Below are 20,002 nucleotides of genomic sequence, written 5' to 3' on the forward strand. Positions count from 1 at the left end.
GACCTGCTGTGATTGGTCGCAGCAGGTCACATGGTACTGGCAACGGGGCCGGTACACTGATCTATCAGCCGTGTCCAAGGTACATGGACGGTGACAGATCGCGACGCAGAGCAGCCCTGCGCATTACGCATGCCTGAAAGTACGCCATATGGCGTCCACCTGGAGGGACGAGCTGTTCGCCCAGCCGCCATCTGGCTATAGGCCGGGCGGCAACTGGTTAAAGCGGAAATACTTTTTTTTTTTTTTTTCTCAATTTGGCCCCAGGGGCTTAGTCATAATGTGCTAGTCGGGGCTTTTTTTCAGTGACAAGGTGGAAGAACGCAGTTCTGGCACTTCCAGCACTGAATGTATGTAATGACAAGTGGTGCTGGGGTGTGCTGGAGGGTCTATTGATGCTGGCTGCTGAGGGTCCTATTGTTGCTGGAGGGGATCTATATTTGTATGGGGATCTATTGTTGCTGAGGGTTTCCATTGCTGCTGGCCGGAGATCTATTGTTGCTAGGGGGTCTTATGTTTCGGGGGGGGTCATTTGTTGCTGTGCAAGCTCCACTGTTGAGGTAGGGGTCTTTTGTTGTAGGGATATCTGTTGCTGCCGGGGGTTATAGATCGTGGGGTGGATCTATTTTTGCTGGGGAGATCTATTGTTGCTGGGGGGTCTCTTGTTGGCTGCAGGGGATCTATTTCACTGCTTTTTCTTTTTATCATTAACAAATCCCATACAAATTACTTGGCACTATACAATTATACTTGATTTTGTATCCTCTTAAAGAGGCAGTACTGAGAGGTGGGTAGGTGGGTAAACTAAAGAAAACACAACAAACTCTGTACTCCTGCACTGGGAATGGACTCAGCAAAGGCTATGGTGACAATTCAGATGTCCTGAAAAATGCACTCCTTGCTGCCCTCAACGGACCGGGGTAGTCCAAAGTCACTGGATAGAAAGAAAACAGAGGGCGCACCGGATTAGTGCATTATCGTAAAATATTTATTAAAAGGCCACAGGGTCTGCCATATTCTTCCAGGTTCTGATTTGTCCGCTTGGTTGGACAGGCCGCCATGTCACTCCCTGCATGCGCATGAACCACATCATTACAGCAGAGGGGTTGCATATATTTATGCTGAGCTATGCATGTATGTCTCAGTGTACACAAATGTTGGCAGGTGGGGAGAAGCAGTTATGACAGAAGAGATTAATAGGTCTCCTCTCTCATAAAAAAAAAACTCTTTTTTTTTTCTTTAAAAAGGTTTAATTCCTCTTTAAATATGGTTAAAATGGCACTTTGATATAACTATATGATCCAGCAATCGTTTGATCTTGCATGCACAATGAAATGCTGGGACTTCCAAATCATTGAATATGGTATTTACTTGATTAGGCTTCTACTGTATAGATGACATGTGATGTTCTGCTTTTTAAATTTTTTGCCATGTGTTCCTGATATTATGCTTGGTGTGGTTTTTTTTTTTTTTTTTTTTTTTTTCTTCTTTATGCATAACAAAATATGGTTGGTTCCACATCACATGTGTAGCACCCTCCTAGGTAGGTGCCAGGATTAGATAGGATTAGTTATATTTTGGTAGGTAAATTATTTGTCACTTTGTAGCCAGAGTGTAAATATTTCCAGGTAAAAGCATAGTTGGCTCACTGTACTATGTGAGCTGTGATCATTTTTAGTGATGTCTGCTCAGGTGCTGCTAGTCTGCCTAGCTTCCTCTGTCCAGGAAACTGCTGAAGTTTCTGGATGATATAGGTGTGGAACTATACAGATGGCAGAACGACAATTGATACAGCCTCAGCCTATCCCAGAGTGAGGGGCTACAAGGCATGCTGTGTAACTGTATATATTCAGTGAGCACCCGGAGCTCTGGATCTTTCCTGGATAGGATCATCCAAGCCTGGGAGTGGGCACATTGCCCTCCTAAGCAGCTGCTGCTGGAGGCCTCAGGTGGGTTACCTGAGGGCCTGAATTGCTGAGACCTGGGTTCTGCTATGCTGACTGAGGAGGCTGTCTACTGAAGATCTGGCCTGGTATCACGGAGGAAGGGCGTTCAGCTGCTCTTGGGTGTTGAGTACAGACATCCCTAAAGGACCTTAGAGACTGTGTGTTGTTTAACCCCCTCTGGTGCTAGGATGTCAGCTGCTGGTTTAGCAAACGGAACACCGGCTGGTGTTCCGAAAATCTTTTGTCTGTCTACTACTACCTAAACAGAAACTGCTCTGGGATTCTAAAGACGTTACTGTTTAAAGCTGAAGTCCACTGTTCGGTTCAATCATGGACTCTGATATAGCTTTTTCTGAAGATTAGAAAAAGTCCTCAGTGTACATAATTCCTAATCTGGAGTATCCCACTCATCTCCCTCATCCCCATCCCTATTCAACAAAGATAAAACTGCCCTTAAACTGATTATTGGAGAAACGAGGGAATGAGCCTATGGCCTGGCTGTCGAGCAAGGTATTTGGGGAGGGCCTGGACAGTATTCCTGTGGCTCCTATGGGAGTAGCACTACACATGCATTCCTGTACAATGTTTAATTATGAGTGCACCATCAGAAATGTTTAATATGACAGAACAAAGAGTATTAACAGAACAGTAATGCATAGTACCAGATTTTACTTATCAAAGTAGATGGAGACTGGGAGATGTTTGCCAATTTTACTGTGGGGTACTGCACTTCTACATCAATAAAGCTGAAGTCCCAGATATATTAATTGCATACTTACATTGGTCCAAGCTGGACCAAAGTAAGTGTATGTAATATATATTTTACAAATTTCATAACTTGGGGACCACTGGGGAAGCTGGAAATTACTGTAGTAGTTGGCACTACTACAGTGGGAACTGTGATCTTCCGAGTCCTGTCGAGTGGCTACCCCACTGAACACCAACAGGAAGTTGCTCACATGGTATTGCCACCATCCACAGACCGCTTTTGTACTTTTTTCAGTGAATAGTGGTCCCAGGTTTTCTCTGATTGGATGAAGTAGAAAGTTAGAATGGTATTCATTGAAAAAATACAAGGCATTATGTGATTTGCGTCAATGCCAATTGGGGTCAGTGTACAGATGAGCAGCTGCTTGGCACAGGACACAGGAGATTGTGGCAATTGCTGTAGAAGCACTGATTACTACAGGGATTGTCACCTTCCCCAGCTGTCTCTAAGGCATGAGCTATGCATACTCGCATTGTACCAACTTGACCAATTAAGATCATGCCTGAAGTTCAGCTTTACATAAAGTCTTATAAGCATGTAGAGGTGTGTGACATATTTTACCAACATGATCTGTCATTGTTATAAACCAGCCTTTTTCAACCGGGGTGCCTAGAGGTATGTTCAGGGGCGCCTTGGCAAAATGCTTTTTAAGATTGCCCAAAAACTGTATACAGGCCCGTCTTTTAGTTACACAAAACCACAGGTTTTCATTGTGCACCATTACCACTACCCAGCCATCGACCTAAAAACAATGTCATCAGTTGATAAGGACATCAGTCCTCTGCACAACATTCTTGCTTGCCCCTCCCCTGTTCCTCTCTGTCAGCACTGGGGTCACATTAGCTGAGTGAGGAAGAGAAATTGAGGTAGAAGAGAAACCATGGAATACTAGTCAGTACCAGTGTGCAAAGGGGTATTTGCTTTGGAAGAATACATCACCTCTGCCATTGGGTATCCCACTTTGCAGATATTGCTTAGTTTAGTTTTTTACATTTTGTAATAGGAGCCCCACAATTGTACAGAATTGTAACGGGTGCCTCAAGATTGTGCAGAATTTTAAAGGGTGCCTTGACTGAAAAAGGGTTGAGAAACACGGCTATAAACTATTATACTGTTTTTCCCTAGAAATCTGCCACTATCAATGGTAATCTCCATGCCAATGGTTACAGTAATTTATGTCATGACAAACATTGCATACTACACAGAATTAGACGTGAACACCATTATGGACAGCAGTGCAGTGGCTGTGGTAAGACTTTACTTCTTTTCATCTTCTTTAGTAGCTTGCATGTTACATTGGGGTTGATTTACTAAAACTGGAGCGTGCAAAATGTGGTGCAGCTGTGCATGGTAGCCAATCCGCTTCTAACTTTAGCTTGTTCAATTATGCTTTGACAAAAAACAAAATGGAATCTGATTTGTTTCTATGCAGAGTTGCACCACATTTGCATTCTCAAGTATTAGTAAATCAACCACTTTGTCTCTCTGTATTAGGCTTCAGAATGGCAGCTAATGTGGAAATTAGGATTTTTGAACCTTCCAACACCTAAAAATGTGTCCCAGTTTTTTTTTTTTTACTTTTTCAGTAGCAATGATCCCTGATGGTGCTGCTAGAAATTAACTAGGACCCCATTACCTATTCAGAGGCTGTCCACCCTGCTTGTCCCAGTAACACACTGATAACTTCAGGCTCCTCCAGTCTAGAGGCCTTTTTTAAGATTATTTCAGGTCTAAGCCAAAAATGGAGGAGAAGGCTTGAGGGTGCAGGATACCCAAAGCACATGAAAAATGTGGAAGATTGCTTCCTGAAATATTCCAGTGGTAGTAGTAGTAGATCTTTTAGTAGCAGCCTCAAACATATACTGGTGGAGAGGGAGACGGCTAAGTAACCCGTGACTCTGAGATCAATCTTTCAGTAGCACCTCATCTCTTCTGACCAATTAGTACCTAAATACCTAGAGCTGTAGGTAAAAGGTCCTACTTACAATGTTCAGGTGGCAGCTTCTGCCCAGCCCTCCTGCAGCACTCTTCAGTAAGGCCTTGTTCACACCATACGTGCATGAAAACTGATGTGCAGATTTCACTTGCAGAGACAACAGTTTACATCAATTTTCATGCACGTTTCAATGAGTTTTATACATGTTGCAGATTTCTGCACAGAAAAAAATCTGCCCATGATACTAGTGTTGTGGTGTGAACAGGGCACTTAGAGAACAATTGACTCTATTGTGCCCTTGCAGAACACGTTAAAAAAAAAAAAAAAAAAAATCTCTGCACCATGGTGTGAATGAGCTCTAAATGTTTCCCTTGGGTAATTTTCCTCGAGCCACCAGCACATAGCACCTGCTGAGGCCTAGTAGTGGGTTTTTTTTTTTTTTTTTTCCCTAGGCTTTTTTGAGTTTGGGCAAGGATATGGGCCGTATGATCCCCTATTGCCCGGGGAGTCAGATAAACATTTTTCACTCCTGTGATTGACCCTCCCACACTATTGCTGGAAAATTCTTCTAACAGCAGGCAGGAGTAATCAACCACCAGGTATCAGGAGAACCTGATAAGATGTAAAAATTGCAGCTCAGCTAGCTACAGCTCAGCATTACCACTAAATTTTAGTAAGCCCAGAGCAGGGGCACTGCATTTCTTATTAGGACAAAAAAAATCTTTTTTTATAAACATTTTAGCCAGGTAAACATTACATATTGTATTTCATATTTAACATTCGTAACCAGCAGGGGACCCTTTAGAGGCAGCAGTTTAATTTTTCACAAAAAGGATACCATATGATGGTCGAGCATAGACAATTCGAAGATATTTTACCCATTCTGGTGTCTACCATGCATGCATTTTAGGTTTTTAATAGAAATTCGATATTAGCTTACTGCATGGAAGAGCAAAGCTCTCACTAATTCCTCTAAAACTATGAAAGCGCAGTGCCTGGAATTGGGTTGTAAAGCAATAATGTCCGTACCACAAGGGTACTGAACAGGCTGCAGGCAGACCCTTTTTTATATGGCCTTCCATTGCTGGTGGTGCCCAGATTCCCCAGCAACTATATGATGCCATACAATGAAAAGAGAGACCTAGCTCTGTCTTATTACTGGCTCATTATGTGATTCCTTCTGACTGCCCCTAGTCATTTAGTCACCGGAAGCAGCACAGGCTATGTACTGTAGATGTCCACTGCTGCATCTAGAGAAAGAGGCATACTGGAATTTCTCTGGACCATATGATGTGTTTGCCAGGTGAGATACCCCCAAGAATGGCCACTACTGGCAGCTAATGTTGATTCGAACCAATCCCTTAAATTTGACCAAAATATTGTTAATGACGTTCTGGGACTACTAAATTGAGCTCTACGGATTGGATGTGTGTATCCTCAATACGACTTCGCACCTGGCACACTGTAGGAAGGTTACTATTGGGGTTAATTTAAAACATAGAGTGGATACCCCATTACAGTTTGCAATACTACTGCATAGCACAGCCTGTCAATCTACAAAATGTGGCCATGGTAGGCAACCTGCAGCATCCTACAGAGTTTTGTCAACGCAACTCAGGAAACAGAACTCCATGATTGGAGTCCCAGTCAAGTGACTGAGCTCTCCTCCCAACTTTTTGTTACTTTTTCTGTCTTTATTCATTTATTAGCACTCCACCAGGTTCAGAGTCCTGAGGCTGAAGGGACACTATGCACATGACTGAGCTTTAGAAATGTATGTTCTTGTTTTTTAAAGGATAAGCTCATCTTTTGTAACAGGTTACATGTTACACCCATATTAATGTTACAAAACGACTGACCCCTGCTAGCTGTCACAATTTAAAAAAAAAATGTGGCTGTACAGGGCTCCACCTGCCTGGCTGCGCCACTCATTCACGATGTTCTGTGAATGGGAAAACTGCAAGTTCATTGATTCTTCTTGTCAGTACACTGACAGGGCTGCAGGAGACCTACATGGTAATGTTTTCCAGGCTCCCAAAACAAAAAATAGTAAATGCAGATTTTTTTTTTTTCCTGCAAAAAAAATGTGCATTTATTATTTTATGTTAAAAGGTGAACTTATCCTTTAAACAGTGGTGTGCCTATGGTAAGCCCATAACAGTGTTTTTATAAATCCGTACCTTTTTGGGTTCTTGCAATGAAATATACATTCTATTCTACAAACATAATTGCAGTAGTTTTATATAACTGGTAATTATGAGAGAGTAAAATTGGTATCACCTTTTTTATGTTTGTTTTTACAGATATTTGCAGAAAGAGTCCTTGGATATGTAAAGTGGTTAATCCCAATAGCAGTGGCTGTATCATGTTGTGGTGGATTAAATTCTGTTGTAATTTCAGGGTCCAGGTGAGAAAAATTATGTAAAAATTAAGCAGTTTTTTTCTATTCCATTTTGCACATTGCCAAAGTTTGTTAGAGGAAATGTTTCCCAGATAAACATGGAGGCTGCTGTTGCTCACCTCTCAATATCCAACTCCTCTTTAACTGATCGTGTTGGCAATCTCGTTCCAATACTGTGAGTGAGTAACTCAAAATAAGTCTGCATGCTCTGTCCTCACTACACATTTCCATGTATGTAACTCGGCATGCAGCTAAACCCTCCTATTCTGCAATAAGCCAAACTGAATGTAATCGTGAAGCTTTAACAAAATTGGGTGGGTGAAACAGGAAAAACAGATGTGAAATGCATACAATCAATATTTAAAATATACAATGAATAATTAGGCTATAGATGGTGGTCAGTGATTCTCTCCAGCTATGCTGCCTTTAGGGATACAAGTCTTAATCCAAAATGTGCTCTGATAGCTGGTTCCTTCTCTTAGTTTCTAGGATGCAGTCTGAGCTCCCAAGATGCATCTCTTTACTTTCAGAATTTTGGGAATCTTTATTAACTCTTACTGTTTTACAGAAACTATAGACTGTTTAGATAAATGTATTAAGGGCTCCATCTAGTGGTCAAATTTTGATATTGCAGGCAGGATAGGCATAATATATTCCCCTGCTGGAGGCAGAACACTGCAGATAAGGATACTCCTTTTTGTTCTGGTTTCCTTAACTGATGTACTTGTTCCAAGTCAGTAACTAAAGGGTCAGCTTAGCAACCCAGCAACTAGCATTTTCAGAAGGTTGCTATTGGCACCTTTTGGTAAAGGTAGGATTTAACAAATCCTCCCACCCCTCTGCAGACAGGCTGAATGTATACTCTCCTTCAGTCTCAAACAGTGATGTTATCTCTGACATGATCCCAGGTGCCTTCTCCTTGTTCTGCATGCCACAGGCATATGGGCAATGGCTGTTCCAACAGAAATTTATTTTGCATGTGCAAAATAAAAAGGAATCGCTAGGACCTTTTGATGAAATTATGATTGCTGAATCAAATGCAGAAAAACTGGATTGTTAGCTACAAGTGAAACTTTATACAATCCAACAGCCATATGATGAATTTTGGTCTCTAATAAATTAGTTAAAACCCTATGTGTTTAGCTGAAGCTGTCTGTCACTGCACCCCTTGCAGTACTCCGCAATACATGGACATCACCCCATGTTTTATGTCTCTAAAGACCCCACACTGAATAATACCTGTTGATCCTGGCATACATGCGTTCAGATCCTAAATTCCTGTTGTAGGCTGACAACACTGTGCCTCTGTCAGGAATATGAAGTGTTGGTATCCTGTGAAACAGGCGTAACCAGAAATGGGTGGACTTAAACAGAGAACACCAGGTACACGTATGATATAAAATAATGTGGCTTATTAAAGAAAATGCCGGTAAAACCATATAACCCATATACACCAATATAGCCAAATCCCCAAGAACCTAAACCAGTGAAGCCTAAGGGGTGAGAGATCACAATAAATAAAATTAAACCAGATAACCAAGATGCCTATATACAGACGGCAGGGTAAGACTAAAGGAGTAGTTGGTATCAGAGCCAGGGTCATACACAGGAGGTCAGGCAGAAGGAAGCAAGCCAGGACAGGGAGAAGGTACGTGGGAGCAGGAACAAGCAGGCAGGTGAGGTGTTGGGATACAGGAACATGGTACGCAGGTCAGAGGCACACTGATAAACACCAAGGCACCAAAGAGTACATAGATACCAATATTTAAAAAAATTTTAGGGACACTTTTTTTTCCTGTATGTCCAGAAAGACGGTGGAGGTGAAGCAATATGTTAATTAAGGGTGGGGCATCCATTCGTGGGCATAGTCTAACCTAAAAAAAAGCTGGTGGCATGCAAAGATCACAGTGCCAAAAATGGGCGTGGTTTAAATTATGTAAAATGTTGGACTTGGCTTAAAGGGGTGTGGTAAACAGTCTGAGATTTTCTTTGGCTCCACCCATGCAATTTTGCTCTCCACCCAACATTCCAAAAAAACAAATACACACTTATCTAAAAAAAGAAAAAAATTGTCAACATTAAGAACTGGTCCACACTCACTGGTTGCTAGAAGTTACAGCACATTATTACCGATCACTGATTGGTTTCTAGAGGTTACTGCAGTTAGTACAGGACTAGGGTCAGAGAGTGCAGGCGTACTACAGGAGAGGGTCTTTGTTTAAAAACTTTGCAAAGCTTGTCACCCAAAAAGGAGCAGGAGCTTCTATTTGGGGGCAAGCATACATAGGACAGCCCATTGAAGTGAATGGGCTGCCCTATGTACCACATACAGAAATGTGCATCAATCTGTGTATGGTGCCAGGTACTTACACTCTGCAATGCAGATCACCAAATCCATTCTCTTCATTGCTGAAGAGTCTGGACTTCTCAATCCCCTGGTCCAATTTGTCCCGTCTCATGATTTGGAGGGAGACTTTCCTTTTGCCATTTGCTGTGCAGGAAGGGGGGCCTTGGCAGACAGGGGACTGTTGCGTGTTTTTTTTTTTTTTTTTCTTCATTGCCGGCGGACTAATGTGCAGTGCAGAGGCTCCTGTGAATTAAACTAATGTCCTGGCCTTTTCTACATCAATCCGCCCATGGCAATCTGGCAGATTGATGCAAAAGTGGCTTGGGGTTTAGTTGATCAGAAACCGCGGCACTGCAGATTAGTACGCCGGACCCAAAAGTGAAGAAATAGTTCCCAGTCTGCCGTGGCCCCCTTTCCCACATAGCAAATGGCAACAAGAAAATGTTGTTTATTTTTTTCACTGGCCTAGGCTCATGCAGAGTTAAGAAGCACTATCTGCGGCTGTCCCTGCCATGATCTCAGATTTCCAGGATACTGACCGGGACTGAGGACAATGTCCTGGAAATCATTCAAAATATCGGGACTGTACCGGGTAATCCATGACAGTTGGCAACTATGAAAGCACAGGCAGGGCTTAAAGTATAAGTTCACCTTTGGGAACATGTTACATGTTCCACCTGTTTGTGAACTCCACTGTTCAGGGTTTCCTAAGCAGAGTGTTTGATTTCCCCACCTGTCTTTAGAAGAAGCTTCCAGAATATAGGACATGGAGATGCAGGTAACAATTATGAATATTTTTCCTGTCCCAGCCAATCCCTGGAAGGAAGCTTCCAGAAGGTGGGTGGAAAGGTGATAAATGTTTGGGATGCTCTGGGTGAGTGTGTTCCTCCTTCAGGGAGTTCCAGTCTCCTGGAGGAGGGGGGGGGGGAGCTACTGCCCTTAGAGTGTTTTTGAAACTAGAGATTGCAGTCTGGGTCTCAGCAGGAGCGGGGCTGAGGGCTCAGGGAAGACTGCTAAATGAGTATTTGCTAGAGGGCACTGTTCCAAAGTTCAGGGTCTAGAGAGGGATCTTTTTATCTCCTTCCCTGAGGATCTACCTGTGGAGTATGGGTGACAGACAGCTCCTAGGACATTGTGAGTAAAGATCTTGCTGTGGACCTTGCTGTGGACTTTGGGTGTGCTTTTGCTAGAAGGGAACTAAGTGCCAGAGTTCACTACATGGACTGGGCCTGGCTCTTGTGAAGTTCTAGATACACTGGCTATTCACTGTTACCTCCAGGAAAGGTTGCTGTATGATTTTAGTAAGAAGTTTGTCCTCCCATTATTGCAATTGTTAATTTTAAAGTATCGTGTGATGCTAAACCCCTCTCCTGTTAAAGTTTCTTCAAGCGATAACTACTAAAAGGACATCCCCTAGACTGTCATTGGAGCCATTGTGAATGGGCTGGTGGTGGTGGGCAGCCTCTGTACGTTTCGGTAAGAACTAGTTATTAGTGGCCCCTGACCCCTGGCCCCCTCATCATAAATAACACCCATCCATCTTCTACTTGACATACAATGGGGAGGTGTTATGTAGTTCAGAGTAGAACTGGAAGGTATGCTTTTTCTTTAGATAGCACAGGAGACAGGACAGCTCTGGATTTCTGGTAGGATAAACAGGTTTTCTTTTTTTTTTTTTTATTTGTAAAAAAAAAAATAACAGAATGCATTTGATTGTATATTTCACACTCCAAAAAGAAGTTAATAGTTTGTTAGGGCTTACATTCACTTTAAAGGCTTAGTGTCTTTTCTTCTTTCTTTACAATTATCTAAATCTCAAATCAATCATAACTCTACCCTTCTAAGTCTGCCTATTCCTGCACTTAAAGCACCAAACCCTCCTTATCCTTTACAGCAAAAAAAAGCTCATCTTCCCCTCAGTTTGATCTGCAGTTGTCATGGTGCTGAACATGTGATCAATTATGACACCAGCCATTTGGTGGCTTGACAGTTCCATTAAGAGAACGGGCAACTGTGATAGTTATCAATCACGTTATGCCCAGAATGTAACTAATTTGAGAAACTGTTTAATCAATCAGTATAGTTCGTTTATAAATATAACCTACAAGACAGAAATTTGATTTATATATTTTGTTCATATTAAACAAAATTTTTTTTAATTTCAGATTGTTCTTTGTAGCATCAAGAGAAGGACAGCTTCCTGATTTTCTGTGCATGATTCATATCCATAGATACACTCCTATCCCTGCATTACTTTTTAATGTAAGATATATTTTCACAAATTATTAGCGATTTGCATCTACATACACATTTATAGTTCTCTTGCAGCACTAATGCTATTTACGTAAAGCTTTTTTAGCTTTCTTCAATACTTTATTAAAACTTGTTGGAACATTACTGCAGATATGACTCTTACTAATCAAGAAGTTGCTGGACACATGGATAAGCCCTTTTTGTTTTACTGGCAAACCTACAGGAACATAGAGCCAGGAAATCATAAACCAAGAAGTTCCACTAGAAAGAATGTTATGTTATACATAACCATCTAGTGGTAGAACTACTAATCACAGTATAATATGTAGCACTGAGTATGTGTCAGGGAATGGGAAGATCGCCACGGTGATCAAAACTGCACATGCGTAGAATCCTGACAAAACATACAGGCAGGCACTAGGACCCAGGCGTGCCTGTCACCAATGATGGCGCCAGGCAGGCACTAGGACCCAGGAGCGCCTGTCAGAAGTCGGGCGGGCTATTTAAACCCAGCTCTTGCAATGTTCAAGTGCCGTATGGTCTTGCCTATTTCCTGAGGTTCCTGTTTAGTAGATTGTCTTGTTGCCGACCCTGCCTGACCCTGATTTGCTGTCTGTCTCCTGTTCTGATCCCTGGCTTGTCTGACCATTCTCCTGTTTAACCCTGCATATTCTGATCTCCTGTTAACGAACCCAGCTTGTGACCTGTTTATTCCTCTGCCTGCTGATTTTGTACCACGCCGCCACCACTGTTACAGACCCGGCCTGCCTGACGCTGCTCTTGTGACCTCCTCACATCCGACTCTCACCTGCTATACACCTCCAACGGTGCTTCTACCGCAGCTGGGTGAACTCGGGGGGCCGCAACCTGGTCTCGGCCTGCTCCAAGTCCATCCCCACCATCAGGGGCCCTGGTGAACAAGCAGGTAGGGACTTAGATTCCACGCCTTAGGGGAATCCGGTCTGTGGAGCGCTAGAGGCTACCGCTGTAGGATCCCTGACAGAATGTTTGTGTTCCCTGTCTGTTCTGAGCCCGGTTTGGAAGCACAACCCCTGCTGACACCACTGTGAAACTTTGATCAGGAGAATCCAATCCCCTGGCCCTGAAACACAAAGTAATCACACAGTTTAAGGTGAATCAATGTTTTGACTGTATCGAGATCAAAGTGGGAAAATAGTACAAGCACGAAACAGATAACCGTAAGCGTGTATAAAAGATACTCTGAAAAAGCTCAGCAAAATGATCAAACACCGTATCACTTTAGAACAATACCAAAATGTCCTGCAGGACCAGAGGTTAAATGCCAATTCCTGCACTGAGATATCTTTCCCAAAATTAGCTGAAATAGAACCCAACAGTGAGGTAGCCCCAAACCCTGATAGCCTCAGTGACTGGAAACCGGGTTTAACTCTAAAGATGGATAGGTAGATAGTAATATCCCCTTTAGTACCACCCTGGAATATAAAAAAAGTTCTTCTGCACACTTGTTGGGGCTCTAGTTAGTGCACATTAAGGTTGAGGTCCTTTTTTTATTTGAGAGCAACACTTCCTGAAGAAAAGGCACAGTAGTAAGAAAATTTAGTGGGGTTTTTTTTTGGTTTTTTTTTTAAACTTTTATTTTTTACATAGACGGGATCTCTGCTTTAAACACACCAACTGCACATGTTTCAAGCTGTGTGAAATCTTACAGCAGTAAACTACAGAGAATGTATATTAAAGTAAAATGAATAGCATTAGTAGTTAACTAAATGGATTCATTTTCTCCTTTGCACACTGTTTTAACGTAACATTTATATTTTACACTCCTACAGGGGTTTATGGCTCTTATATTTCTTTGTGTGGAGGACGTCTTTCAGCTTATTGATTATTTCAGTTTTAGTTACTGGTTTTTCCAAGGCTTGGCAGTTGGAAGCCAAATTTATTTAAGGGTCAAGAGGCCAGATATGCCTAGACCTGTAAAGGTATGTACGAAATGCATGTTGATAAACCTTTTTTTTTTTTTTTGTCTTTCAAACCAATAATGTTAAGATCAAGATCTCAATATTTGAGCTGTGCAAATCCCACACCTAATTGATTACTACTAGCTACATATATGTATTGGAATGTGTAATTCTGTTCAGTCACTCAACTAGACTTGTTATGTTAAAGACATTTCATTGCTTATCTATGCAAATACTTAAGTTCCAATTGGGAATGAGAATTATTAGAACAAAAGAAGCTGAATAGGTTTGGATAAGCAGGGAAGGTCTTCAACATTACATTCCAGCTGTATATTGACTAACTACCAAGACCTGAATAAACGAGAACCTTCACAAGCATGTTCACATACAGGGGCGTCCCTAGGCAGGTGTGGGGGGTGCGCGCCGCACCAGGTGACACCTATTGCATGGGGTGACACCAGACCCGCTCCAAGAAAAGGTAAATTCTAAAGCAAGCTGATGATCCCCACAGGGAGGATTGGATCTGCAGATTGGGGAGGATAATGGATCAGACTTCGATACATTATGCTCAATCCACAGATTCGATCCATCCTGCTGGGATCGTCAGAGGGGGTGTCACCAAGTGTTCCAGCACCAGGTGACACCAACCCTAGGGATGCCCCTGTTAACCACATATATGTAATTTTATTGTAAAGTTCTTCACATTGAGTAAAAGTACAGCTTTGAATCTAGGTGTACAAAAGGTATGTGCAATTAAAAATCTTGAATACTTTGTCCACAATAAATGCAAAGTACATTAAAGTAGAACTATAGGCAAAACTATTTTCTTATCATTTTGGACAGAATAAGGGAAGGTTATAATCATTCTGTTTTTTATTTGTCCAACTTTGTCCCATTAGGGATATGTACCTCTACTTCCTGTCCCATAGCCAAAACATTGAGAATCCCTTTGGGCTCCCCAGGTCACCAGGACCCATCAGAAGATTTCCCCTCTAGTACTTTTCTGGGGACAGCCCAAAATGTGGGATTTTCTTTGACTTTCATTTTCAATGATAATGGTAAAGAAAATCCCACATTTTGGATTGTCCGCAGAAATGTAATATAGGGGAAATCTTCCAATGAGGACACTAGTTCTGGTGACCTGGGGGCCCCAAGGAATTCTCTTAATTTGCAGGCATTTCCTGTTTTGGTTATGGGCCAGGAAGTGAAGGTAAATCTCCCTATGGGACACAGCTGGCTGTGTGTGGCTGTTTGGGAAATTCCCCCTCTCCATTGTTCCTGTTTGACTTTCATTTTCAATGATAATGGTAAACAGGAACAATGGAGAGGGGGAATTTCCCAAACAGCCGCACACAGCCAGCTGTGTCCCATAGGGAGATTTACCTTCACTTCCTGGCCCATAACCAAAACAGGAAATGAGAGGAAATGCCTGCAAATTAAGAGAATTCCTTGGGGCCCCCAGGTCACCAGAACTAGTGTCCTCATTGGAAGATTTCCCCTATATTACATTTCTGCGGACAACCCAAAATGTGGGACTTTCTTTTACTTTCACTTTCCATGATAAACAGGACAAATAGAGAGGGGGGATCTCCCTAACAGGAGCACACGCAGCAATAAAAACCTAATAGGTGCTGTAATCCTTCTCCAGTCTATCCAAAACTAAAAAAAAAAAGTTTTGCCTTTTTACTTATACTTTTAAAATTAATTTATGGCTGCAGCCTACCTGACAACAGCCCGTTTCAAGACATAACAGAAATCATCCTCCTAGTATTTCAGCCCCACCTAGAACCCCTCCTTCCCCCTCTGGAACAGCAAGGAATTTCCCTGTCCTAGTACTTTAACACTTCCTAATGTTCTGTATATAGTACTGTGCAAAAGTTATAGGCAGGTGTGAAGAAATGCTGTAAGACTGCTTTAAAAATATCATCAAGCTCTTTTGAAGAAGCACAAAGAAACTGGCATTGTTGAGGACCAAGGAGTTCTGGAAGTGATAGCTTGGCCCCCACAGAGCCCTGATCTCATAATCCTTGAGTCTGTCTGGGATTACATGAAGAGACAGAAGGATTTGAGCCAGCCTACTTCCACAGAAGATCTGTGGTTAGTTCTCCATGTTTGGAACAACCTACCTGCTAAGTTCCTGCAAAAACGGGGGGGGATTATTTATTAAACAGGAGAGTGCAAAATCTGGTGCAACTCTGCATACTGTGGGGGAAAAAAAAAAAAAAAAAAAAAAAATATATATATATATATATATATATATATATATATATATATATATATCATACATACGTACGTACATACATACATACGTACGTGTATATATATGATTTTGGGTCATAGCTGTTTTACAAGCTATCCATGTGACCATTCAGTTGTTTCAAGTATCCTTATATCTATATTCCAGACTGATCTGTCCCAGGCTGGCATTAAGTTGTTTATTCCTCAGAATATGTTTAGAACACTGACCAGGGATACAGGGCCCGATTTCTAATTTTAAATTATTCTGAATGTAGGCACTGTCTGAAGGCTTATTAATAGATTTGTGTTAAATATAGTAATCACTTTTACATAGTATTCTAAAAAAAAGATCCAGTACAGAAAAAACATAAGCAACATAGTCTTGACAAGGGTTTAATTCCTCTAATTCTAAATTTTCATTCTCTAATGAAAAAATTATTTAAAGTTTAATCTGTACATGCCTTAAATTCTATTTCATATTTACTTAGATTTACGGGACCTACATATAAAACGCATACAAAAGCTTCTTACAACACAATATGCATGTACATTTGTTTATTAAGCAATATTGTTTTTTGTTGTTTTGCAGCTGAGCTTGTTTTTCCCAGTGGTATATTGCATATGTAGCGTGCTTCTGGTAGCCGTCCCACTCTACAGCGATCTTCTAGATTCACTAGTTGGAGTTGCTGTTGTGCTTTCTGGGGCCCCTGTATACTACCTGTGTCTTCACTTTTCTCCTGAAAAACAACCAGCATTTCTTCAGAAATCCTTAGGTAAGAATGTTGCTTTATTGTTGGTTAAAATGTTACTAAACCCAGGACCCTGCATTCACTATATCTGCATTTCCATGTTCTGTGTATTGTGGGAGACCAATTATTTTAGTAAATGCTAACTGCTAAATACCTTTTCTCATCAGCAGTTAGAGCAGCCTTTTGACTCCTCCTACAAGCTTTAACCAGTGCTTGGCTGGAAGCTGGTAGGAGTTTTCATTTTGCTCTAGGAGGATGCAGAATCCCTGGCCTCTGTCTGGACAGTGCTGATTGGCCCTGTGCTGATCACATGCACTCTCCCAATAAAAAAAAAAACTCTTGCAATACACACCAAACTGAGCATGTGTAGATATGTCTCATCAGGAGATAAGAGGGGGACACTGGGAAAAAGGGGAGGATCAGAGAAGTCAGGATCAAACAGTGCTTTTACACAACGCAGAGGATTAACCCCTTAGGTTCCACAGTGATTTTAACAAGCATGCTTTACTGCATATACAGACTGATTTTACTGTTGTGGGTTTAGTAACACTTTAACTCTTTTCAGTATCAAGCCCTGTAGAAAGAGAAACTAAAAAATGTTTTCCTGCACGTTTTACAGATATACTATGATACAATGATCGCTGAGTTCTCACAGCCGCTCTGAGCAGAGAGTAGTTATTGGCTCACTGGAGCAGTGGGTATTAGTCCACTGTCAGCTAAAAACGAGTCACAGGAGTGAAGAATGAACTGCGCTCCTGTGATCCACAGAATCTCCTTTAAATACAGAGGTTTTAGTTGCATACATTTACAAATATATGTGAAAGCCACAGTGCCTCACCAAGGTTCCTTTGTGTACTGACATCCTAACTACATAGTTTTGAGTCTCCAAGTTGGAGCACATATAGCAGTGGATAAATTAAGGGCATGTCTGCCCAGAGGGGGCCCACCCCTCCTTAAAGTATGTACCCCCCCTTATCTTGTAAAACAACGCATTCAGTCTAAAATATACATGAAAACCAAAACGTGTGTGTGTGTGTGTGTGTGTGTGTGTGTGTGTGTGTATATATATATATAAAAAATTATAAATTATTTTTTCCCCTTATTTATATGCGATCATAGTCCCTCTGATCTTAGCTGCATAAGAGCTAGTAGAGGAGAAAGTACAGCACACTGATCTTCCCAATGAATGGCTGTGCATTCCCACATGGAAGAAAAATATATTTGAAATACTACATTTTTGGCCATATTCACTATATTTCAAAATATATTTAAATAAAATATATATCTATATCTCATGTTTGAAATGTTTTTATTATACAGTATATTTGAAATGTATTTTGAAAATATTTTTCATATATTTTTGTCTTTAAAAATACAAATCTACATTTTTGGAATGCATTTACAAATATATGCAAAAATATTTTTTAAGACATATAGTATATTTGAAATGTATTTTGAAAAATATATTTTGTAATAACACATTTCAAGATGAGAATATATATATTATTATTATTTTTAATTTAAGTATATTTGGAAATATAGTGAATATTGCCAAAATTATAGTATTTCAAATATATGGCAATATATTTGGGAAATATATTTTTCTTCCATATGGGTTGGGGGGCATGTCAGCAGAAGTCTGATCATTGGAGGAGAGCAAACTGTGAGAACTGACCACATTGTGCTTTGCTGCCTTGTGTGGTCAGTTTTTAATTGGATAGCAGAAGGACTGGCGGGAACACCAGGGATTTCACAAAGAAAGCAATACAAGGAGAACAGGATACTTTTTCATACAAGTGTATGGTACAGCAGGCACATATCATGAATATGGAATGTTGGGTTTACGTATGCTTTAAAGGCGCTTGGACACCCAGAAAAAGCACAATGACAGCTGAAAGCATCCAGTGTGCTCCATGCGCAAGTCAGTCGACAAGCTGTGCAGATAAGTGGTAACCACCACAATCTAGAACTAGCCTTTACAGTAAAGTGCACATGAATGGTGATATGCACATTACAAGGAATAGAATGTTTTCTAGCACACTTACCAGCTAGCCTGCAAAAAAATAAACAAATTGGCCCTGTTTAACAGTTTGTTAAAGACATAGGGTTTATTTGCACACATTTGCAAATATAAGTGAAAGCCACAGTGCCTCGCCAAGGCTCCTCTGTATACCGCAGTCCTAACTCTATTGTTTTGAGAGTCTCCAAGTTGGAGCACAAGAGGGGCAGCCAAGGGGGATGAGGAGGTTGATGTGCCCACTAGATACTATATAATGCCTATTAATTCAAAAGGATCCAACTTTTGCTAGGATTCGCTATCTTTTTCGCAAGTACATAGGTTACACACAAAAACGAAGCAGATATCGGAACCACAGCTGCGTAGGACTCCTTTAAGACCTTGGGCACTGACTCTGTTTACGCCTTCCCTAACATTGGCCTGGAACGTTTAGTTTATATTTGTGTCCCTCTGTGTTCTGGCATTTCATTGTCAGCTGAAGATAGCTAGTATGATCAAGAGACAGTCTCTTGCTGCAGATCCTCTGTAGCTTGCTGTATAAAAAGCACACTGACCTCAATAAATGCAATTGTTCTTCTCCACATCATATGAGAAATTACAAAATATTTGTACAGAGATATGTATTTATGATCATCAGAGCTATTTTTGCCCACAACAGTAAATATGTGTTCTTTCATCTAGGTCTCATTTCTTTGTACACACAGAAGATTTTTATGTGCTGCGCTGCCCAGTCAACAGAAGATGGAGAAAAGTATAAATAGGCAAATGCTGAAGGTGCCGAATGACTATATTTAATGCTGAACTCTAGGCGGATATAAAAGATACATATAAATGCAGTTCTGTAGCTATTACATTATTTTTTTTTAAATGCAGTCTGAATTTGACCCGGTATCAGCCTTCTGCAGACCCTGTACAGCAGGGCTGCAGTGCGAGAGGAAGAAGCAGTACAAGGAGCCAATCAGTTCATTTGCTGAAGCATTCTAATAGAAGAAAGAGTGATGGAGAGATGAGCTAATCCCTGTGCTGCTTCTTCTTTTCACTGTCCAGTCATTGGATGGAGGAAGGGATTGTCAAGGATGACTTGGGTTTACAGGAAGTGGGTTGTATGATGCTGGGCGTCAGACTGAGGACATCTTGTGACAGAAAAAAGTGTTGTGGGGAAAAACTCAGGATTAAAGATTTTACAGCAAAAGATTATGAATTTTATTTTTAATTAGGATAATAGCCATTTTAATTTTTTTACTTTTGGCTGAAGTTCTGCTTTAAGATTGAGTTTCCCTCAGATGGTGTTACCACATGGACATTTTTTACTGTTGATATCTGCAAAGCAGGATTCAATCAGGATTGTGATAATTTTGCCTAATGAGGATCTCCACAAATTTCTGTATATGTGAACCTAAAATTATTGT

At 41.0% G+C, this 20,002-nt stretch overlaps 1 protein-coding gene across 1 annotated transcript in view; it reads left to right on the forward strand.

The window, feature by feature from the left end:
* The window catches only part of LOC149458375 (Y+L amino acid transporter 2-like), a 42,361-nt gene extending 22,576 nt beyond the window's left edge, over nt 1–19,785 (forward strand). Inside the window, exons 4-9 of the mRNA XM_089682236.1 lie at nt 3,838–3,961; nt 6,952–7,055; nt 11,562–11,658; nt 13,461–13,610; nt 16,417–16,600; nt 19,275–19,785. Coding sequence (XP_089538362.1) covers nt 3,838–3,961; nt 6,952–7,055; nt 11,562–11,658; nt 13,461–13,610; nt 16,417–16,600; nt 19,275–19,354 — 739 coding nt within the window. The 3' untranslated portion in view covers nt 19,355–19,785. The remainder of the gene's footprint in view (nt 1–3,837; nt 3,962–6,951; nt 7,056–11,561; nt 11,659–13,460; nt 13,611–16,416; nt 16,601–19,274) is intronic.
* Nucleotides 19,786–20,002: the final 217 nt, after the last annotated feature.

The sequence above is a fragment of the Staurois parvus genome, unplaced genomic scaffold, assembly GCF_062004578.1.
Source record: "Staurois parvus isolate SC_StPar_1 unplaced genomic scaffold, SC_StPar_1.0 ptg000287l, whole genome shotgun sequence".
NCBI lineage: Eukaryota > Metazoa > Chordata > Amphibia > Anura > Ranidae > Staurois > Staurois parvus.